Below are 24621 nucleotides of genomic sequence, written 5' to 3' on the forward strand. Positions count from 1 at the left end.
AGTTAACTATTGTAGATTGAGGGATAAGTTTCTTCTTCTTCTTTTTTTTTATAGTTTGAAACAGATATCCATTTAGTTGCGCAATTTTTTTTTTTTCAATTTCGAGACAAATATATAACCCAAAAATAGGTTAGGAACAAAAATAAGAAGTAGGAATTATGTAATTTTCTATTCTAAAAACAGAAATTAAAAAAAAACAAAATCTTCTTATCGCCGCCCTTGCCACCGTCGGCCGCCCACTTGCCATATGCAAGCTCATCACACCGTCGCCCTAGAGGGAGAGATATCTCGGAAGATATATTAAATTAATTTCTATTCAAGGAATAGAAATTTCATATCATAATCAAACATATATTTTTGTTTAGAAATTCCTCTAGAGAATAGAAATCAAAAAATATATTTCTAACTAGAAATAGGGCCGGAATAAAATAGTTATCATTCGCGTCCTACAACAACCTCATTTGACAACTTAATTAGGATGGACTTACATGATTTGATTAAATTAAAATTTCATTTGATTTTGGGAAATTTCAAATAAGGACTTGAGTTCGAGGACGCCCCCTCTCCCTTTTTTCAATTGTAGCGGACACAAACCGGCGGGCTCTCTCTATTAGAATAATCAAAATCAAATCAAAATAACTTTTCATGTTCTATATTCCGAATATCTTATCTTATGAATTGACCAGATCAATTAACTTGCAATTAGAATGATTAGAATCAAATCATCTCCTACTCTAACGACATCATGTAGATTTCCAAGGAGAATGTGGAATGCAGACACAAAGATAATGTTGGTTGTTTGTTTGTAAAACAAACAAAATGTGATTTTTCATTGTCTCACATAGGAAAGTTGGGAGGAGATATGTCATTTTATAAGTATGAGCTTTCTAGTCTGTTCAAAGAAAAGGTTGGAGTGTGGGACCCACAATACCAGCGTGCGGATGTGCGATTATTAATTAATAGGCGTGCTAAGCACGTTTGCGCAACTGTGATTTAATTAGCACCAATCATATTATTTTCATTTTATTTCAAATGGTTATTTTTTCCAATAGATAATACAATATAGATGCACAAGTCATGAAAACATCGATTTTTTTTATTTAATTAGCACTTTCGCCTCGTGTTAGACATAATGAACAAAAGTGGCTACATCTGTAGTTGGAGGTAGCTATTTTGAAAAATGTTGAGTTCTGCGCGGCGTTCACACATGCACTTCTCATGAAATCAGCGAAATGAAAGTTAATGTTAACATAGATATGCAAAGATGTTTACAGATTAAGATTGAAGACCGGAAAAGGCCACCGAAATGCTTCCTAGAGCCGCGTCTTCCCGACGGGAATTCAGCTCCTCACTCAGATCCTCCTGCAAGCTGAAACTTCTACCGTCTTATTGAAATGCCAGGATAGGGAGAGCAACCCGAAAGCATCTTCACGACTCACAAGTACAAGAAGAAGATGAAAAGGACGAACACATCGGTTCGGTGTCTACAGCTTGAGAGTGTCGATGAAAGGAACCGCATCATCAAGCTTGTGGCTTAAGAAGCACCGCAGGAATTCTCCGAGTTCGAGAGGGTTTTGGTAGATAGGGGGAGTCCGGTGGCTGCGAGGAGCCGGGAGAAGGTCCGGCCGAACAGACGGGCGGGATAGCAAAAGGTTGCTATGGACACCCTCTCCTTCTCTTTGTTCACCAGTGCTCTGTGATTCGGCGCTCTGTGCGTGCCATTGCTGTAAACCTCCATGATTTGACCTAAATTCACGACGATGCCGCCGGGAACGGGTGGAACCGTGACCCAGCAGTTGTCCTTGCTAAGGACCCGAAGGCGTGGATGTCGCCACACTCCGTCAACGGGGGTGATCCCCGAGATGTCGGCATGTGGCAACAGCCTATTGCTCTCTCGGGTTACGGGCATGCTGGGTAGTAATTCATCCCGACCTCGTATTTCCCTTCTCCGAAACTTTTCGTCAACAGATCCAATCCGCCTTCATGAATCCCCAACGCCATTCCAATATACTTCACTACTTCCGCTACCAGCTTCCTCATATCTTCGATGTATTTCTCCAAAGTGCTATCCCGATCGACTAAGCATTCACAATTAACATTTGTTTAATTTAGCCACCTCGAAGTGCACAAACATGACATAAACGGAAAGGATGGAAACCGAATGACCTGAATTCCGGGGGATTTTTTGGCCACAGATCGAGATTTCTCGCATGAGCAGGATGGCATTTGAGGAAGATCGCGTCGTTCCACTGCAGCTTCCGGTCGTGAGAGGTGACGAAAGCCTGCCCGTAACCTTCGAGACTTCCGGGTTTCTGGGCTGACTTTTGCTTCTCGTGGTGGGGCAGATCGAAGAACCCTTGCACGTTCTCCTTCATCATCCTCATCCCTTCATCCAACACTCCATGGTTCATTAACGCACATTCACCATGTCAAATTTTGTATGGCTACAACCGACTATTTTAATAGCTTAAGCTGTTAAATAAAAGGTGATTTAATATTCAATTATTCCAATGCACCGCAAATCACAATCTTATGCTTTTCCAAATTAAACCCCATTCCCATGGAGATACTATCGTGATCCTTCTATTTTTCAATGACAATGGTTCGTGTCGTACAAAAATCTGAGAAACTAGAAAAAATTCTCTCTGTTCAAAGACCTTATTTTAATAAATCTGGTTTGGGAATGATTGCTGAAACCATTCCTTTAATTGATTTTCCTGAGGTGAAGGAAAGAATCAAACAAAGACCCACAAGAGATGCTTACAAAAATCATTTTAAAATAATCTTTGTAAAACCAGTAGGTCGCAATGCTCTCATATGCTCAAAATGCAACAGTGCAGATCATTTTGAAAAAGAATGTCCTATGATTTGGAAACCTGTTAAAAAGGTATGGGCAAAAACCGCATACCATACTAACACTAATGGACCCAAGAAAATATGGGTACCAAAGAAGGTTTGAGTTTCTTTTTTAAATGCAGGTCACTATCAAGAAAAAGGTAAAATGGTATATGGATAGTGGATGCTCAAGACACATGACGGGGAGACTGAAATTACTTCATAAAGCTTGTTCGAGTAAATGGTAGAAAAGTCTCTTTTGGAGGAAACAGCAAAGGAAAAAATTGTGGGATTTGGAACTGTAAAGATTGGAAATCTCAAAATCAGCAATGTTTCCTTAGTGGAAGGGCTCAATTACAATTTGCTCGGTACTAGTCAGCTATGTGATACTGGTTTCAAAATCAACTTTCAAGAGGGAATATGTTATGGAATTAGTAAAGATTCTACTCAGTCATTCATGGGTCGAAGACATGGAAATATCTACCTCTTGGATGTAAAACCAGATGAATCACAATGTCTAATCTCAATCCAAGACGAAGCAAACTTATGGCACAGAAAGCTTGGGCACGTCAATATGAAGCAAATAGCCAAAATCTCAGCAAAGAAGCTTGTTCGTGGTCTACCCAATTTATCATATCAAAAGTCTGATCTATGTACACCATGTATATTGGGAAAACAGGTAAGAAATTCCTTTAAACCAATAAATCAAGTTTCCACTAACCGTGTACTGCAGCTTCTGCATATGGATCTTTTTGGACCAACCAGAACGCAAAGCATTGGAGGTAAGAAATACTGCATGGTAATTGTGGATGATTACTCACGATTCACTTGGGTATATTTCTTGGCAAGTCTGAAACCTTCTCTTACTTTGAAAAGTTTGCTAAAAAGGTTCAAAATGAAAAATGGTATGTTATCTCGAGTATAAGAACAGATCCTGGAGGTGAATTTGAAAATCATGATTTTACAAAATTTTGTGATGAATCTGGATTTCAGCATATGTTCTCCTCTCCATACACTCCCAAACAGAATGGAGTTGTGGAAATGAAGAATAGATCTTTGCAAGAAATGGCTAGAACTCTTTTAATTGAAAGCAATATTTCTTCTCGTTTTTTAGCTGAAGCAGTTTCTACAGCTTGTTATATTATTAACAGAATATTCTTAAGACCTATTCTGGAGAAAACCCCCTATGAGTTGTTCAAAGGAAAAAGCCAATTGTTTCTTATTTTCGTGTATTTGATTACAAATGTTTTGTCTTGAAAAAAGCAAATGATCGAATTGGTAAATTTGAAGAAAAATCAGACGAATGAATCTTCCTTGGATATTCAACATCCAGCAAAGCTTACAGAGTATACAACAAGAAGACTCAGTCTGTGGAAGAGTCAATGAATGTCAAATTTCAAGACTCTACAAAATCAATCGATCCAAACTCAACCTAAAGAATTTGAACCTACTCCGAGACTCTACAAAGTCTACTTCCCGGCAGCTCGGACTATAAAAGGATAACAATGAACGAATATTGAAGAATCAATCGAAGAAGAAGTTCAGATCTGGAGTCGACCAACCAGCAACTGGAAGCACAAGTCTAGTCATCCCAAAGAACTCATCATTGGTAATATTGATGAAAGAATCCATACAAGATCCAAAAAGCATGAAGAGTCTAGCGCTGTGGCTCTTATTTATGAAAAAGAACCCAAAAGTATATAATAAGCTTTAATTGATGAAAGCTGGATTGAAGCTATACAACATTCGAAATCCAATTGAAAACGGTCCTTTAATCCCACGAATTTTCTTGAAACCAACTTCCATTTGATTTTTTTCGGTATCTAATTTTCTGGACGAATAAATTCAATTGAGGTCCAATTTGAAATCGGAAAAAGCCCAAACGACTTCCATTCACCGATTCACTTGCACCCGATGTCAAAGTCTCTTCAAATCGGCCAATCTGAATTTCCGTTCATTTTCCGTATCGTCGACCCGGTTTTCCGTAAAAATCCCGAACGCACCGGAATTTCATCAAAAGGTGAGTTAACGTTCTCGAATGACTCATGACACGACAGAACTTCAAATTTCTGAAATCAAATTCAAATTCGCAGTTATTTTCAATCAAACGCACTTTTAGTGTAACTTTACCTACCGGGTAGCTCTCAAGAATTTTTAGTGCAATTGACCCATGGTCGATTTTCTTCAAACCACAATGAACCCATTCGACACATTGAAAACTCTCGTAGCTGTGAAAATCTCAAGATTTCAAATACGAACAAAGGGTACCCAAAACAGTAGAAAATCGGTTTAGTGTCGTTCGAAGAGAATTTTGCAATCAGGTGGAATCACCCACACTTTGATCACTATCTCAGTCGAATCAACCTATCCCCCATCTCGATCGATTTTTAATTGTGTCGCAATGACCCTTGCAAACTAGCACGGTCGAGCAATCGATTCCCGACCGAATCATCAAGTCTATTGCATTCAAAATCCCTTAACGGCTTCACACCTGATAGGTCTCGGTTATCTCATGAATGGCCAACTCCGAGAAAAAAACTATAATCGTGCCGATGAAAAGGCCAACTTATCCAATTGAAATCATGACTGGAAAGGCAGGATATCACAGCAATAGAACTGTGCAAATTGTATATTTCCTCCCTTAACTACAGATCAAGAGAAATCTCTTCCTCATTCGAGTTCTGCAATCACCATCATAACTTAATTCATTGCCAATAGAACTAAATTTGCCAAAACATTTGCCTATAGCTTCATTAGATCAAGGTATCATTCTGCTATAAATTTTATCGGATGAAGTATGTAGTATTCAGATTTGAACTATCCTGCTCAATTTGATAGCTTTTTCTTTTTTGGTCGAATAACTTGATAGCTTGGAGACATCTTCCATTGTGCAATCACCATGCCACTGTGACCATTATGAACTTTTGAACAAATAAAACGACGTGGGACAAGCATACCAAATCCAAGACTAGGCAGCCCAGAGAGTCCCAGTGTCACATCAGGCACGAACACTGCGAAGTTCAGTTGAGTAACAGCAAGAGTAGAGTGCTATTGTTCGCAACAAGCATCAATAATATTCAAATAAAACCAAATCAAAAGAGGCTTCTTCACAAAATTCCGATTATCAGGCCAGATTGAGCATCTATTGAAGACCTAATATAAGTTAAGTATGTACCAATCGGCAGGAAACCATGGCCTCTTCCCTGGACAACTTCTGGTGCTAAATAGTCCGTCATTCCACATATGGTAAATGCTCTCTCACCAGACAACTTCTTCCCAAATCTGAAGTCTACCACCTATGCGAAAATGCAATAAAATTCCAAAACCACTCCTTTAATGAAAGAACATGAGATTATCTTCAGCCGGTAATTTAAGAGCAAAATTTCCCCAGAAAAACTTGCTGACAACACTAACCTGTATATATCCTGATTGGTCCAGCATTAGAACATCAGGAGACACAGCTCTGTAGAGAACACCGTTCTGAAATTAGACAGAAAGTACAGTGAAAATGATATTTGACAACTTCAATAAACAAATTAGGATATGAAAGAAGTAAATAAAAATATAGAAGCTGGTGTTTTTAAAGAAACGGCCAACCTTGTGGAGCACTTCCAAGGCATTTACAATGGAGCGCAGAACCTTGCAGATGGATCATCTAGTGGTGTGTGTAGTATCGAAGCCAAAGGACACGCAAGACAGGTATTTAGCAGTATGCCAGCTTCTCTTCTATCAGCAAAAGTGCATAAAACTTGTGGCACACAAGCTGAAGGGCTTATATTCTTCATCAAATTCTTTTCCCTTAACACTCGTCCTTCCTTTCCAAGTTGTTTGACCTTCTGCTTCGAAAATCTTTTAAACTAAGCAAACTTTCTGGAACAAGATAAAATTATCAGTTACTTTTAAGTTTACACAATGTCATTAATGAAAATTTTCAAGATCTCATATATTGGTCAATCTGGACAAAGTGGAAACCAACACTAAAGACATGGGCCATCTAGAGCCAAAGAGTGAAGTCGTGACATAATGTAGACAAACACACTAACCTGATTCATTTAGAAGTACAAGCCCAAGCTCACCGCAGTCAGTAGAGTACAAGCACTTCTTCCACTCCTACATAGATAAAAAAGAATAATCTAAGAAACAATTTCTATCAATTACTTAACTTTTTTAGGAGAGGAGCAATTTCCATACCAAGCTAGAGAGGTCAACTTTATCTAAGGCAGAAACATGGGTATTTTCAGTAGTGTCATTGATGAAGTCTGGAGTATGATCCCTTTCCCTGAATCATTGAATATCAACTGTCAGAAAAAGGAGTGAATTTTATCAGACAAATAAAGATATATATAAATTCAAATTGACAGTTTCTATCCCGTAGAAGTTATGCCCCTTTCATTTAATATGAATCAGTGAACTTCCAAAACAAGATATGACAGCCGAATATAATTTCACAACTCACTTCTGATAATCCTGAGATAGTTTTGCAAGAGGACCCACCACAGAGTCAAACTTTTCCTTCGCCAAAATGGCACATTTGACATCACCAATGGCAACTGCACTAACTGAACCAACTTCTTCACCAAGAAGCACCCATTCACCAAAATAACTTGCTTCATTCTTCTCCAATGATATCTTTGGACTGCTCTCTCGATTATCCTCATCCTCTACATAATCACATTTGAGACTGCAGATATTAGGACCCTTAATCATCTCAGGGTTGAGAGTGATCTTCACTAGTCCCTTCTGGACGATATATAGCCCGGATGGACCTTCATTCTACAAAAGAAGTTTAGCAGAGACATACGAAGAGAGCAGACACAGCCATGATGAACATAAGTCTGCAACAAAAGCAATCTTTACCATATCAAATATTGTTTGCCCATCAGAGAAGGAGACTTCAGAAAGAGAATCTGCAACATGACTAAGCTACAATATGGTTAACCTCGATAGAAGATCCACAGACCTAAGCAACTTCAATGATGACAGATTGGTAAATTCTGACATAAGAATCTCTCGAAAATCTTCTCTCTTCAGAGCCCACAGAGTTCCATTAGTGACGGCTCGAACAGATGCCTAGAGTGGCTTGTTATACCTGTGATGACAGAATTTTGTTAAGGACTTTTTTGGACTAATTATCATTTGTGACTGATAGTTGACTTCCAACGGTCTGAGAACTTCAAGAAATCAAGTTAATATAATAAAAATATTATAAAACTAAAAGAAACAACAAAATTATATAATTTTACCAAACGCGGTTCTTTCTTGGGAGTAGAAATTTTGTGCAGTTACCAAGCGCGTTCTTATACTCATAAGTTTTTCCCGGAATAGAAAACAAAATACTATTTCTATTCAAAAATTATTCATCGAATAAAAACGTTACTAAACGCGCCCTAAGCTACAAGAACAGCAACCAGCCCCGGACGCAGCCTTCATTTTTGGCTCTACTAAGTGTGCAATCACCTTCGACCAATAAATAAATAAAAAAACTATGCAATCGCCGGTGTGTGCCAAGACGCCTCAGGGAAGCTCACGGGAGGATTCGCTTGTCTAATTCGGGCTCAATCGCCTCTTCATGCGGAAGCCCTTGCGCTGCTTGAAGGCTTGCGCTTTATGAAAGATTGGAGAAGAGAGAACATGGGCAGAGAAGTCTCTGTGGAACTGGAGTCTGACGATTTTTCTTTAGTTCAGTCAGTCACGTGTGAAGACCAAACTCCTTGGGATGTTGGAAGTACTTGCCAAAGATTGTCGGGCCACGCTTTCTTGTATGACTTTTTATGTTTAGCCCACTGCTCTAGGTCCCAAAATAAAGCAGCGGATTAGATCGCTAAAGCAAGATATCACGGAGCTCTTCCTCAATGCTGGGTTTGCACAGCGCGCGCGCCACGCCCCTTTTGGATGTTTTGTGTGTTGAAGCCCATTTGGATTGTTCCTTCACTTTATCTACTTAAATGAAATGGAAAATGCATTTTCGCCCGAAAAAACCACCTTTGCCATCGCCTGACCTGCCATAGCGCCAACATCACCAGCGACTCGCCACCAATTCGTTGGAAAGGCGAGGATGCCAAACTGTGTTCTCCCGGCAACATTGCGGTGGGATGTAATTTTTCATTTTTTATAATTTGGTTCCGAAAATGAAGAGGAATGTCAATTGGGGCTATTACGCTAGTGCACGTATGAAAACAAGCTGACCGTCTCTCCCTCCGGCGACAACATCACGTAGACTTCTGAGGAGAACGTAGAATGCAGACGCGAAGATAATACAATATAGATTTGACCTACGGATGACGTGGTAGATATAATCAACGAAATGTTGAAAACAGCGAAATGAAATTTAATATTAACCTAGAGACGCAAAGAAGTTCACAGATTAAGATTGAAGACCAGAGAAGGCCACGGAAGCGCTTCCTAGAGCGGCGTGTTCCCAATGGGAATTCAGCTCCTCACTCAGATCCTCCTGCAATCTGAAACTTCTACTGTCTTATTGAAATGTCAGGATAGGGGGAGCAACCTCAAAGCATCTTCACGACTCACGATCCAAGAAGAAGATGAAAAGGATGAACACATCAGTTCAGCGTCTACAGCTTGAGGCTGTCAATGAAAGGAACCGCATCAAGAAGCTTGCGGCTATAGAAGCGCTGCATAAATTCTTCAGAGCTGGAGAGGGTTTGGAAGATAGGGGAGCCCGGTGGCTGCGAGGAGCTGTGGAGAAGGTCCAACCGGAAGAGACGGGCTGGGATTGCAAAAGGTTGCTATGGACACCCTCTCCTTCTCTTTGTTCACCACCACTCTGTGATCGGGTGCTCTATACGTGCCATTGCTGTAAACCTCCATGATTTGGCCTAAATTCACGACGATGGTGCCGGGAACAGGGGCGTGACCCAGCAGTTGTCCTTTCTAAGGACCTGAAGGCCAGCGACGTTGCCGCACTCCGTCAACGGGGTGATCCCCGTGGCGTCGCATGCGGCGTCATGCCTACTGCTCTCTCGGGTTCCGGGCACGCTGGGTAGTAAGTCATCCCGACTGGCACGACCCTTCGCCGAAACTTTTCGCCAACAGTCCAGTTCCTCTTCATGAATTCCCAACGCCATTCCAATATACTTCGCTACCACCTCTGCCGTTTCCTCATATCTTCGCCGTATTTCTCCAAAGTGCCATGCCGATCGATCGATTAAGCATTCGCAATCAACATCTGCTTAATTCAGCTAACTAGAAATGCATAGACATAACGTAATCGAAAAGAATGGAAGCCGTATGACCTGAATTCGGGTGGATTTCGTGGCCATAGATCGAGATTTCTCGCATGCGGAGGATGGCATTTGAGGAAGATCATGTCGTTCCAGTCCAGCTTCTGCTCGTGGTAGGTCACGAAAGCCTGCCCGTAACCTTCGAGACTTCCGGGCCTCCGGGCTGACTTCTGCTTCTCATGGTGGGGCAGTTCGAAGAAACCTCGCACGTTCTCCTTCGTCATCCTCATCCCTTCATCCGACACTCCATGGTTCACCAACTGCACATACAACCCCATTCACATGAGCAAAAAAAATTTGAGAAATCAAATGGAAGCTCTAAATAAAGGAACCCATCCAATATCACATTCAGTAAAGATTTATGGAATGGCCCTTACGTAAGGATTATATTGCCCTTAATTGTTATGAAATAAAATATGCTCAGAACCGAACATGAGAGTTTCTTCTCGTCCAGCTCATCGCGAATATAAGGTTTTCATAACGCTATCCTTGAGCGATAAATGCCGACTGCATGTTTAACACGTGCAAGTCGGTTGGGAAGTGGTGTTTTCGGTGGCGCTACTAGGCGAACAATGCCCCTTCTTTGTATTTGTTACGTTTACGCTCGATCGACATATCTTTTATTTTGCCCAAAAAACGGAGTGCTACCCTTTTGATATCTATCGATCAAAGCTGAAAAAGTGACTAACCCTTTCTTTTATTTAAGACGCAATACAATAAATAAAAAAAAAAGATTTCTTCTATTTCTTCAATCAGTAACTATATTAACCTACATTTTAATAAAATTAGATTAAAAATTTTAAAAGATGAAATTTAAAGGAACAGAAAAGCAAACCTTCCACCTGTGGCCACCGCTCCATCATTGGTGGGGTGGCCGTGATGGCCAGCAAGGTTGCCGGCACTTGCCAGAACAGAGAGAAGGCAGTGACCCTATCCCAGATCTGGGCAAGGGTCGCTATGGCCATTGCCACCACCCCACCGGCGATGGGGTGGTGACTACAAGCGGAGGACCTATGATCGGGTATTTTACTGTCCCACTAGTAAAATAAGTCCTTTAGTTTGAGAGAGATTATGCAGGAAAAAGAGCAGGTATTGCAACATCAATAGACAGAAGACTACATGTATTTAAGCTTATGATCAAGTCGAAACCGCACCAAGAAAAGACCCCATTCACGACGGGCGAGTCAAGGTTTCGGAGCTCGGTGGATCGGGAAGCAAGGTCCATCAGCTTCCCTGGTCGATGCGAGGCAAGTCCTGCAATGACTCGCGATGGTGATCAGCCACCACCATGTCATCACGGAGGTACCTCGGGGGCGAGCGTCCGGCCGCTGCTGCCTCACCAGCTCCCGCACGCTCGGCACCGGCAGCGTGCGGTTCAAGGTCACGCCCTTCCCCGCATCTTTGCCTCTTTCTCTGTTCCCTCGCCGTCCGATCTCTTCCGCCTCGTTCTTCACTCAACTATATAATGCCGATCGCCCACCAAACGAAAGGATAGTCAAATTTTTAAGAGTATTCTACCGCGACTAGTCACAATTCGATGGGAAGAAATGTCGCAAAGTGCTGTTGTATAGAAGAAATGTCAGCAGCGTCTTCTCTTAGCTCTTCACTTAAGCATTTCGGCCAAGCACAACAATGTTGATTTTGCGCGCCAACCTAGGAAACGAGGCATTGAATGTGGACTACAGTATGGAATTTGATTACAGACGTTGTTTATTTATTTTTTTATGGGATGAATTGGCGCAAAGTACTGTTTTATAGAAGAAATGTCAGCAGCGTGTCCTCTTAGCTGTTGACTTTAGCGTTCGGCCAAGCACAACAAGGTTGACTTTGAGCGCCAGCACTGGGAAACAAAGTGTACACTTTTTTTTTTTTTAGGACATATACATTGAAAGTTCTAAAACTTATCATAAATTTAAAAAAATTTAGAAACTTATAAAAAGTGCAATCAAATCTTAAAATTTGTCAAATTTGTACAATCAAATCTTTCGGTTGACTCGGTCAATTTAGATTATCGAAAAATGCTGACGTGGTTTTTCTTAGTACTTTCTCTCTCATAAGTAACAATGAGGTAGATTAAATTCTAATTTATTTAACCGAAATATTAATAAAATAAAATAAGTATTTCAAAAGACAATATATATATATATATATGCTCTAGGCAAGGGCAGAGGCCCTTACGGCCATCGGCCTCATCGTCGACAAGGGCCGGCAAGGGCTCAACAAGGACCACCGGGGGTCACCGGGGCCTTGGCCAGGGCCCGTGACCCTCACCATCCGTAGGTGAGGGTCGTCAACTCTTGCGCAACTATGGTGGCCCTTGGCGAGGGTCGCCAGACCATTCCAAGGGCTAGCAATCCTTGCCAAGGGTTGGCAACCTTCATCGAGGGCCACCATAGCTGGGCAAGGGCTTTAGATTTGGGTGAAAGGTTGCGACCCTCACCTATCAACCCTGGCCAAGGCTCCAGCAACCCCGTTCGACCCTTGTCAAGCCCCCACCAGCCCTTTTCGACAACTAGGTGGCTAGCGGCAAGGGCCTCCGTCCTTGCCTTTACTCTTTTTGTGTTTTTTTAATATTTCCTATTTTATTAATTTAATCTTATGATTAAAAAATTAGAATTATATTCAAAACAACATCATTTTAGCCTAGTGTTACATGTCTTAGCCATGTCATTGCCACGTAGGAGAGGGGAAATATTAAAAAAAAAAAATACGTTAGCATTTTTTGTTATTCTAATTGGACGAAATTAACGGAAATACTCAATTGCACTAATTTGACGAGTTTTAAAACTTAATTATATTTTTTATAAGTTTTAGAACTCAATTACACTTTCATAACAAGTTTTAAGACTTTTAGTGAATATATCCTTTTTTCGAATATATGTTTCAATGATCACATGGGTATTTGCCAGTTCTTCGTAACCGTTGACTTTCCTACAAACCACATGCGTTGGGTTCGAATCATGTACTTTTCTTTTTCTTTGTAAAGAGACGTTACACCAATCACTCACCATACAGGTTATTTAAATCCAAGAAATATTTAATGCATTGCCACTAGGGTGTAAATGGTTCGTTTCGGTTCGATTTTCAAAAATTAAACCGAACCAAACCGAATCGGTAAAGAAATTTATTGAACCGAACCGAAATCCAATTCGAACCGAAACCAAACCGAACTGAAATCCCGATTTAGTTCGGTTTGATTCAATTCGGGTTTTCGGTTTTTACTTTTATTTTTGCTTTGTTTTTTTTTTTTTCCTTACATGCACCCCTTTTAATAAATTTTTATTTAAAAAAATCAATTTTTAATTATTTTTAATTATTTTTATTCTTTTTCTTTTCTTTTTTTCTTTTTCTTTCTTTTTATTATTTTTCTTCTTCATTGGCTGGTCGCTAGACATGGTAGTAGCTGGCAACCAGCTTGTTGTGATCAAGCAAGGTCAAGCTCGCCCAATGCCAGAGAGCTATGCAAGGCTCAAGCCCTGCCTAGCTGGACGAATCTGGTGGGGCTCGAGTTCGCTGGCATCGGGCAAGCTTGGTCTTGCCGACCTATAACGAGGCTCCAGCTCACCTCTGGCCGGTCACTAGTTGCCACCGTGGTTGGTGACCAGCCAATGAAGAAGGATAAAAAAAAACGAAAAGGAAAAAAAATCAAATCAAATCAAATCAAATCAAAAATAAATAAAAAACAATTTTCAAGATCTCATAGAAAAACTTAAATGATTTTTTTATCCATTTGGTTTGGTTAACCGAATCGATAAAAACCAAATTAATTAAAAAAATCGATTTTTAAGGAAAATCGAACAAAAAAAAAAAAAAAACAAGCTTTTTGGTTCGATTCGGTTTTCAGTTAGGTTTTTAACAGCCCTAATTTTACCATAGTTGTGAGCCTATTTGACAATCCAGTTAACTATTGTAGATTGAGGGATAAGTTTCTCTTCTTCTTTTTTTTATAGTTTGAAACGAGATATCCATTTAGTTGCGCAATTTTTTTTTTCAATTTCGAGACAAATATATAACCCAAAAATAGGTTAGGAACAAAAATAAGAAGTAGGAATTATGTAATTTTCTATTCTAAAAACAGAAATTAAAAAAAAACAAAATCTTCTTATCGCTCGCCCTTGCCACCAGTCGGCCGCCCACTTGCCATATGCAAGCTCATCACCTGCCAGTCGCCCTAGAGGGAGAGATATCTCGGAAGATATATTAAATTAATTTCTATTCGAGGAATAGAAATTTCATATCATAATCAAACATATATTTTTGTTTAGAAATTCCTCTAGAGAATAGAAATCAAAAAATATATTTCTAACTAGAAATAGGGCCTGGAATAAAATAGTTATCATTCGCGTCCTACAACAACCTCATTTGACAACTTAATTAGGATGGACTTACATGATTTGATTAAATTAAAATTTCATTTGATTTTTGGGAAATTTCAAATAAGGACTTGAGTTCGAGGACGCCCCCTCTCCCTTTTTTCAATTGTAGCGGACACAAACCGGCGGGCTCTCTCTATTAGAATAATCAAAATCAAATCAAAATAACTTTTCATGTTCTATATTCCGAATATCTTATCTTATGAATTGACCAGATCAATTAACTTGCAATTAGAATGATTAGAATCAAATCATCTCCTACTCTAACGACATCATGTAGATTTCCAAGGAGAATGTGGAATGCAGACACAAAGATAATGTTGGTTGTTTGTTTGTAAAACAAACAAAATGTGATTTTTCATTGTCTCACATAGGAAAGTTGGGAGGAGATATGTCATTTTATAAGTATGAGCTTTCTAGTCTGTTCAAAGAAAAGGTTGGAGTGTGGGACCCACAATACCAGCGTGCGGATGTGCGATTATTAATTAATAGGCGTGCTAAGCACGTTTGCGCAACTGTGATTTAATTAGCACCAATCATATTATTTTCATTTTATTTCAAATGGTTATTTTTTCCAATAGATAATACAATATAGATGCACAAGTCATGAAAACATCGATTTTTTTTATTTAATTAGCACTTTCGCCTCGTGTTAGACATAATGAACAAAAGTGGCTACATCTGTAGTTGGAGGTAGCTATTTTGAAAAATGTTGAGTTCTGCGGCGTTCACACATGCACTTCTCATGAAATCAGCGAAATGAAAGTTAATGTTAACATAGATATGCAAAGATGTTTACAGATTAAGGCGAAGACCGGAAAAGGCCACCGAAATGCTTCCTAGAGCCGCGTCTTCCCGACGGGAATTCAGCTCCTCACTCAGATCCTCCCGCAAGCTGAAACTTCTACCGTCTTATTGAAATGCCGGGATAGGGAGAGCAACCTGAAAGCATCTTCACGACTCACAAGTACAAGAAGAAGATGAAAAGGACGAACACATCGGTTCGGTGTCTACAGCTTGAGAGTGTCGATGAAAGGAACCGCATCATCAAGCTTGTGGCTTAAGAAGCACTGCAGGAATTCTCCAGAGTTCGAGAGGGTTTTGGTAGATAGGGGGGAGTCCGGTGGCTGCGAGGAGCTGGGAGAAGGTCCGACCGGAACAGACGGGCTGGGATAGCAAAAGGTTGCTATGGACACCCTCTCCTTCTCTTTGTTCACCACTGATCTGTGATCCGGCGCTCTGTACGTGGCATTGCTGTAAACCTCCATGATTTGACCTAAATTCACGACGATGCCGCCGGGAACGGGTGGAACCGTGACCCAGCAGTTGTCCTTGCTAAGGACCTGAAGGCCAGGGATGTCGCCACACTCCGTCAACAGGGTGATCCCCGAGATGTCGGCATGTGGCAACAGGCCTATTGCTCTCTCAGGTTACGGGCATGCTGGGTAGTAATTCATCCTGACCTCGTATTTCCCTTCTCCGAAACTTTTCGTCAACAGATCCAATTCGCCTTCATGAATCCCCAACGCCATTCCAATATACTTCACTACTTCCGCTACCAGCTTCCTCATATCTTCGATGTATTTCTCCAGTGCTATCCTGATCGACTAAGCATTCACAATTAACATTTGTTTAATTTAGCCACCTCGAAGTGCACAAACATGACATAAACGGAAAGGATGGAAACCGAATGACCTGAATTCCGGGGGAATTTTTGGCCACAGATCGAGATTTCTCGCATGAGCAGGATGGCATTTGAGGAAGATCGCGTCGTTCCACTGCAGCTTCCGGTCGTGAGAGGTGACGAAAGCCTGCCCGTAACCTTCGAGACTTCCGGGTTTTCGGGCTGACTTTTGCTTCTCGTGGTGGGGGCAGATCGAAGAACCCTTGCACGTTCTCCTTCATCATCCTCATCCCTTCATCCAACACTCCATGGTTCATTAACTGCACATTCACCATGTCAAATTTTGTATGGCTACAACCGACTATTTTAATAGCTTAAGCTGTTAAATAAAAAGGTGATTTAATATTCAATTATTCCAATGCACCGCAAATCACAATCTTATGCTTTTCCAAATTAAACCCCATTCCCATGGAGATACTATCGTGATCCTTCTATTTTTCAATGACAATGGTTCGTGTCGTACAAAAATCTGAGAAACTAGAAAAAAATTCTCTCTGTTCAAAGACCTTATTTTAATAAATCTGGTTTGGGAATGATTGCTGAAACCATTCCTTTAATTGATTTTCCTGAGGTGAAGGAAAGAATCAAACAAAGACCCATTAAGAGATGCTTACAAAAATCATTTTAAAATAATCTTTGTAAAACCAGTAGGTCGCAATGCTCTCATATGCTCAAAATGCAACAAAGTGCAGATCATTTTGAAAAAGAATGTCCTATGATTTGGAAACTGTTAAAAAGGTATGGGCAAAAACCGCATACCATACTAACACTAATGGACCCAAGAAAATATGGGTACCAAAGAAGGTTTGAGTTTCTTTTTTAAATGCAGGTCACTATCAAGAAAAAGGTAAAATGGTATATGGATAGTGGATGCTCAAGACACATGACAGGAGACTGAAATTACTTCATAAAGCTTGTTCGAGTAAATGGTAGAAAAGTCTCTTTTGGAGGAAACAGCAAAGGAAAAATTGTGGGATTTGGAACTGTAAAGATTGGAAATCTCAAAATCAGCAATGTTTCCTTAGTGGAAGGGCTCAATTACAATTTGCTCAGTACTAGTCAGCTATGTGATACTGGTTTCAAAATCAACTTTCAAGAGGGAATATGTTATGGAATTAGTAAAGATTCTACTCAGTCATTCATGGGTCGAAGACATGGAAATATCTACCTCTTGGATGTAAAACCAGATGAATCACAATGTCTAATCTCAATCCAAGACGAAGCAAACTTATGGCACGAAAGCTTGGGCACGTCAATATGAAGCAAATAGCCAAAATCTCAGCAAAGAAGCTTGTTCGTGGTCTACCCAATTTATCATATCAAAAGTCTGATCTATGTACACCATGTATATTGGGAAAACAGGTAAGAAATTCCTTTAAACCAATAAATCAAGTTTCCACTAACCGTGTACTGCAGCTTCGCATATGGATCTTTTTGGACCAACCGTAACGCAAAGCATTGGAGGTAAGAAATACTGCATGGTAATTGTGGATGATTACTCACGATTCACTTGGGTATATTTCTTGGCAAGTCTGAAACCTTCTCTTACTTTGAAAAGTTTGCTAAAAAGGTTCAAAATGAAAAATGGTATGTTATCTCGAGTATAAGAACAGATCCTGGAGGTGAATTTGAAAATCATGATTTTACAAAATTTTGTGATGAATCTGGATTTCAGCATATGTTCTCCTCTCCATACACTCCCAAACAGAATGGAGTTGTGGAAATGAAGAATAGATCTTTGCAAGAAATGGCTAGAACTCTTTTAATTGAAAGCAATATTTCTTCTCGTTTTTTAGCTGAAGCAGTTTCTACAGCTTGTTATATTATTAACAGAATATTCTTAAGACCTATTCTGGAGAAAACCCCTATGAGTTGTTCAAAGGAAAAAGCCAATTGTTTCTTATTTTCGTGTATTTGATTACAAATGTTTTGTCTTGAAAAAGCAAATGATCGAATTGGTAAATTTGAAGAAAATCAGACGAATGAATCTTCCTTGGATATTCAACATCCAGCAAAGCTTACAGAGTATACAACAAGAAGACTCAGTCTGTGGAAGAGTCAATGAATGTCAAATTTCAAGACTCGACAAAATCAATCGATCCAAACTCAACCTAAAGAATTTGAACCTACTCCAGACTCTACAAAGTCTACTTCCCCTGAAGCAGCTCAGACTATAAAAGGATAACAATGAACGAATATTGAAGAATCAATTGAAGAAGAAGTTCAGCAGTCAATCGACCAACCAGCAACCGGAAGCACAAGTCTAGTCATCCCAAAGAACTCATCATTGGTAATATTGATGAAAGAATCCATACAAGATCCAAAAAGCATGAAGAGTCTAGCGCTGTGGCTCTTATTTATGAAAAAGAACCCAAAAGTATAGAATAAGCTTTAATTGATGAAAGCTGGATTGAAGCTATACAACATTCGAAATCCAATTGAAAACGGTCCTTTAATCCCACGAATTTTCTTCGAAACCAACTTCCATTTGATTTTTTTCTCGGTATCTGATTTTCTGGACGAATAAATTCAATTGAGGTCCAATTTGAAATCGGAAAAAGCCCAAACGACTTCCATTCACCGATTCACTTGCACCAGATGTCAAAAGTCTCTTCAAATCGGCCAATCTGAATTTCCGTTCATTTTCCGTATCGTCTGACCCGGTTTTCCGTAAAAATCCCGAACGCACCGGAATTTCATCAAAAGGTGAGTTAACGTTCTCAGAATGACTCATGACACGACAGAACTTCAAATTTCTGAAATCAAATTCAAATTCGCAGTTATTTTCAATCAAACGCACTTTTAGTGTAACTTTACCTACCGGGTAGCTCTCAAGAATTTTTAGTGCAATTGACCCATGGTCGATTTTCTTCAAACCACAATGAACCCATTCGACACATTGAAAACTCTCAGTAGCTGTGAAAATCTCAAGATTTCAAATACGAACAAAGGGTACCCAAAACAGTAGAAAATCGGTTTAGTGTCGTTCGAAGAGAATTTTGCAATCAGGTGGAATCACCCACACTTTGATCACTATCTCAGTCGAATCAACCTATCCCCCATCTCTGATCGATTTTTAATTGTGTCGCAATGACCCTTGCAAACTAGCACGGTCGAGCAGTCGATTCCTGACCGAATCATCAAGTCTATTGCATTCAAAATCCCTTAACGGCTTCACCTGATAGGTCTCAGTTATCTCATGAATGGCCAACTCCGAGAAAAAAACTATAATCGTGCCGATGAAAAGGCCAACTTATCCAATTGAAATCATGACTGGAAAGTCAGGATATCACAGCAATAGAACTGTGCAAATTGTATATTTCCTCCCTTAACTACAGATCAAGAGAAATCTCTTCCTCATTCGAGTTCTGCAATCACCATCATAACTTAATTCATTGCCAATAGAACTAAATTTGCCAAAACATTTGCCTATAGCTTCATTAGATCAAGGTATCATTCTGCTATAAATTTTATCGGATGAAGTATGTAGTATTCAGATTTGAACTATCCTGCTCAATTTGATAGCTTTTTCTTTTTTGGTCGAATAACTTGATAGCTTGGAGACATCTTCCATTGTGCAATCACCATGCCACTGTGACCATTATGAACTTTTGAACAAATAAAACGACGTGGGACAAGCATACCAAATCCAAGACTAGGCAGCCCAGAGAGTCCCAGTGTCACATCAGGCACGAACACTGCGAAGTTCAGTTGAGTAACAGCAAGAGTAGAGTGCTATTGTTCGCAACAAGCATCAATAATATTCAAATAAAACCAAATCAAAAGAGGCTTCTTCACAAAATTCCGATTATCAGGCCAGATTGAGCATCTATTGAAGACCTAATATAAGTTAAGTATGTACCAATCGGCAGGGAAACCATGGCCTCTTCCCTGGACAACTTCTGGTGCTAAATAGTCCGTCATTCCACATATGGTAAATGCTCTCTCACCAGACAACTTCTTCCCAAATCTGAAGTCTACCACCTATGCGAAAATGCAATAAAATTCCAAAACCACTCCTTTAATGAAAGAACATGAGATTATCTTCAGCCGGTAATTTAAGAGCAAAATTTCCCCAGAAAAACTTGCTGACAACACTAACCTGTATATATCCTGATTGGTCCAGCATTAGAACATCAGGAGACACAGCTCTGTAGAGAACACCGTTCTGAAATTAGACAGAAAGTACAGTGAAAATGATATTTGACAACTTCAATAAACAAATTAGGATATGAAAGAAGTAAATAAAAATATAGAAGCTGGTGTTTTTAAAGAAACGGCCAACCTTGTGGAGCACTTCCAAGGCATTTACAATGGAGCGCAGAACCTTGCAGATGGATCATCTAGTGGTGTGTGTAGTATCGAAGCCAAAGGACACGCAAGACAGGTATTTAGCAGTATGCCAGCTTCTCTTCTATCAGCAAAAGTGCATAAAACTTGTGGCACACAAGCTGAAGGGCTTATATTCTTCATCAAATTCTTTTCCCTTAACACTCGTCCTTCCTTTCCAAGTTGTTTGACCTTCTGCTTCGAAAATCTTTTTAAACTAAGCAAACTTTCTGGAACAAGATAAAATTATCAGTTACTTTTAAGTTTACACAATGTCATTAATGAAAATTTTCAAGATCTCATATATTGGTCAATCTGGACAAAGTGGAAACCAACACTAAAGACATGGGCCATCTAGAGCCAAAGAGTGAAGTCGTGACATAATGTAGACAAACACACTAACCTGATTCATTTAGAAGTACAAGCCCAAGCTCACCGCAGTCAGTAGAGTACAAGCACTTCTTCCACTCCTACATAGATAAAAAAGAATAATCTAAGAAACAATTTCTATCAATTACTTAACTTTTTTAGGAGAGGAGCAATTTCCATACCAAGCTAGAGAGGTCAACTTTATCTAAGGCAGAAACATGGGTATTTTCAGTAGTGTCATTGATGAAGTCTGGAGTATGATCCCTTTCCCTGAATCATTGAATATCAACTGTCAGAAAAAGGAGTGAATTTTATCAGACAAATAAAGATATATATAAATTCAAATTGACAGTTTCTATCCCGTAGAAGTTATGCCCCTTTCATTTAATATGAATCAGTGAACTTCCAAAACAAGATATGACAGCCGAATATAATTTCACAACTCACTTCTGATAATCCTGAGATAGTTTTGCAAGAGGACCCACCACAGAGTCAAACTTTTCCTTCGCCAAAATGGCACATTTGACATCACCAATGGCAACTGCACTAACTGAACCAACTTCTTCACCAAGAAGCACCCATTCACCAAAATAACTTGCTTCATTCTTCTCCAATGATATCTTTGGACTGCTCTCTCGATTATCCTCATCCTCTACATAATCACATTTGAGACTGCAGATATTAGGACCCTTAATCATCTCAGGGTTGAGAGTGATCTTCACTAGTCCCTTCTGGACGATATATAGCCCGGATGGACCTTCATTCTACAAAAGAAGTTTAGCAGAGACATACGAAGAGAGCAGACACAGCCATGATGAACATAAGTCTGCAACAAAAGCAATCTTTACCATATCAAATATTGTTTGCCCATCAGAGAAGGAGACTTCAGAAAGAGAATCTGCAACATGACTAAGCTACAATATGGTTAACCTCGATAGAAGATCCACAGACCTAAGCAACTTCAATGATGACAGATTGGTAAATTCTGACATAAGAATCTCTCGAAAATCTTCTCTCTTCAGAGCCCACAGAGTTCCATTAGTGACGGCTCGAACAGATGCCTAGAGTGGCTTGTTATACCTGTGATGACAGAATTTTGTTAAGGACTTTTTGGACTAATTATCATTTGTGACTGATAGTTGACTTCCAACGGTCTGAGAACTTCAAGAAATCAAGTTAATATAATAAAAATATTATAAAACTAAAAGAAACAACAAAATTATATAATTTTACCAAACGCGGTTCTTTCTTGGGAGTAGAAATTTTGTGCAGTTACCAAGCGCGTTCTTATACTCATAAGTTTTTCCCGGGAATAGAAAACAAAATACTATTTCTATTCAAAAATTATTCATCCGAATAAAAACGTTACTAAACGCGCCCTAAGCTACAAGAACAGCAACCAGCCCCGGACGCAGCCTTCATTTTTGGCTCTACTAAGTGTGCAATCACCTTCGACCAATAAATAAATAAAAAAACTATGCAATCGCCGGTGTGTGCCAAGACGCCTCAGGGAAGCTCACGGGAGGATTCGCTTGTCTAATTCGGGCTCAATCGCCTCTTCATGCGGAAGCCCTTGCGCTGCTTGAAGGCTTGCGCTTTATGAAAGATTGGAGAAGAGAGAACATGGGCAGAGAAGTCTCTGTGGAACTGGAGTCTGACGATTTTTCTTTAGTTCAGTCAGTCACGTGTGAAGACCAAACTCCTTGGGATGTTGGAAGTACTTGCCAAAGATTGTCGGGCCACGCTTTCTTGTATGACTTTTTTATGTTTAGCCCACTGCTCTAGGTCCCAAAATAAAGCAGCGGATTAGATCGCTAAAGCAAGATATCACGGAGCTCTTCCTCAATGCTGGGTTTGCAGCGCGCGCGCGCCACGCCCCTTTTGGATGTTTTGTGTGTTGAAGCCCATTTGGATTGTTCCTTCACTTTATCTACTTAAATGAAATGGAAAATGCATTTTCGCCCGAAAAAACCACCTTTGCCATCGCCTGACCTGCCATAGCGCCAACATCACCAGCGACTCGCCACCAATTCGTTGGAAAGGCGAGGATGCCAAACTGTGTTCTCCCGGCAACATTGCGGTGGGATGTAATTTTTCATTTTTTATAATTTGGTTCCGAAAATGAAGAGGAATGTCAATTGGGGCTATTACGCTAGTGCACGTATGAAAACAAGCTGACCGTCTCTCCCTCCGGCGACAACATCACGTAGACTTCTGAGGAGAACGTAGAATGCAGACGCGAAGATAATACAATATAGATTTGACCTACGGATGACGTGGTAGATATAATCAACGAAATGTTGAAAACAGCGAAATGAAATTTAATATTAACCTAGAGACGCAAAGAAGTTCACAGATTAAGATTGAAGACCAGAGAAGGCCACGGAAGCGCTTCCTAGAGCGGCGTGTTCCCAATGGGAATTCAGCTCCTCACTCAGATCCTCCTGCAATCTGAAACTTCTACTGTCTTATTGAAATGTCAGGATAGGGGGAGCAACCTCAAAGCATCTTCACGACTCACGATCCAAGAAGAAGATGAAAAGGATGAACACATCAGTTCAGCGTCTACAGCTTGAGGCTGTCAATGAAAGGAACCGCATCAAGAAGCTTGCGGCTATAGAAGCGCTGCATAAATTCTTCAGAGCTGGAGAGGGTTTGGAAGATAGGGGGGAGCCCGGTGGCTGCGAGGAGCTGTGGAGAAGGTCCAACCGGAAGAGACGGGCTGGGATTGCAAAAGGTTGCTATGGACACCCTCTCCTTCTCTTTGTTCACCACCACTCGTGATCGGGTGCTCTATACGTGCCATTGCTGTAAACCTCCATGATTTGGCCTAAATTCACGACGATGGTGCCGGGAACAGGCGGAATCGTGACCCAGCAGTTGTCCTTTCTAAGGACCTGAAGGCCAGCGACGTTGCCGCACTCCGTCAACAGGGTGATCCCCGTGGCGTCAGCATGCGGCGTCATGCCTACTGCTCTCTCGGGTTCCGGGCACGCTGGGTAGTAAGTCATCCCGACTGGCACGACCCTTCGCCGAAACTTTTCGCCAACAGGTCCAGTTCCTCTTCATGAATTCCCAACGCCATTCCAATATACTTCGCTACCGCCTCGCCGGTTTCCTCATATCTTCGCCGTATTTCTCCAGTGCCATCCTGATCGATCGATTAAGCATTCGCAATCAACATCTGCTTAATTCAGCTAACTAGAAATGCATAGACATAACGTAATCGAAAAGAATGGAAGCCGTATGACCTGAATTCGGGTGGATTTCGTGGCCATAGATCGAGATTTCTCGCATGCGGAGGATGGCATTTGAGGAAGATCATGTCGTTCCAGTCCAGCTTCTGCTCGTGGTAGGTCACGAAAGCCTGCCCGTAACCTTCGAGACTTCCGGGCCTGGGCTGACTTCGCTTCTCATGGTGGGGCAGTTCGAAGAAACCTCGCACGTTCTCCTTCGTCATCCTCATCCCTTCATCCGACACTCCATGGTTCATCAATCCTGCTATTTTACATACAACCCCATTCACATGAGCAAAAAAATTGAGAAATCAAATGGAAGCTCTAAATAAAGGAACCCATCCAATATCACATTCAGTAAAGATTTATGGAATGGCCCTTACGTAAGGATTATATTGCCCTTAATTGTTATGAAATAAAATATGCTCAAGAACCGAACATGAGAGTTTCTTCTCGTCCAGCTCATCGCGAATATAAGGTTTTCATAACGCTATCCTTGAGCGATAAATGCCGACTGCATGTTTAACACGTGCAAGTCGGTTGGGAAGTGGTGT

General features: G+C 40.4%; 3 protein-coding genes and 1 pseudogene across 3 annotated transcripts; all 4 read right to left on the reverse strand.

The window, feature by feature from the left end:
• Positions 1-1534: 1534 nt before the first annotated feature.
• On the reverse strand, positions 1535-2411 carry LOC120291659 (S-norcoclaurine synthase 1-like). The gene is made up of 2 exons (XM_039309324.1): positions 2167-2411; positions 1535-1979 (listed from the first exon to the last, which is right to left on the reverse strand). Exons 1-2 carry the CDS (start codon positions 2409-2411, stop codon positions 1535-1537), a joined length of 690 nt encoding a protein of 229 aa, XP_039165258.1.
• Positions 2412-5833: 3422 nt separating this feature from the next.
• Positions 5834-11041, reverse strand: LOC104423299 (protein phosphatase 2C and cyclic nucleotide-binding/kinase domain-containing protein). The gene is given in 11 exon segments (XM_039309325.1): positions 5834-5846; positions 6011-6026; positions 6029-6131; positions 6250-6315; positions 6433-6467; positions 6470-6692; positions 6856-6945; positions 7027-7114; positions 7292-7924; positions 10089-10336; positions 10919-11041. Coding segments are annotated over 11 exon segments (1638 nt in total).
• A 4418-nt stretch (positions 11042-15459) lies between these two features.
• On the reverse strand, positions 15460-16408 carry LOC104439072 (thebaine 6-O-demethylase-like). The gene is made up of 3 exons (XM_039309326.1): positions 16145-16408; positions 15913-16056; positions 15460-15792 (listed from the first exon to the last, which is right to left on the reverse strand). Exons 1-3 carry the CDS (start codon positions 16406-16408, stop codon positions 15460-15462), a joined length of 741 nt encoding a protein of 246 aa, XP_039165260.1.
• Positions 16409-19911: 3503 nt separating this feature from the next.
• Positions 19912-23842, reverse strand: LOC120291660 (annotated as a pseudogene).
• Between the last annotated feature and the right edge of the window lie 779 nt (positions 23843-24621).

The sequence above is a fragment of the Eucalyptus grandis genome, chromosome 3 (genome assembly GCF_016545825.1).
Source record: "Eucalyptus grandis isolate ANBG69807.140 chromosome 3, ASM1654582v1, whole genome shotgun sequence".
Taxonomy (NCBI): domain Eukaryota; kingdom Viridiplantae; phylum Streptophyta; class Magnoliopsida; order Myrtales; family Myrtaceae; genus Eucalyptus; species Eucalyptus grandis.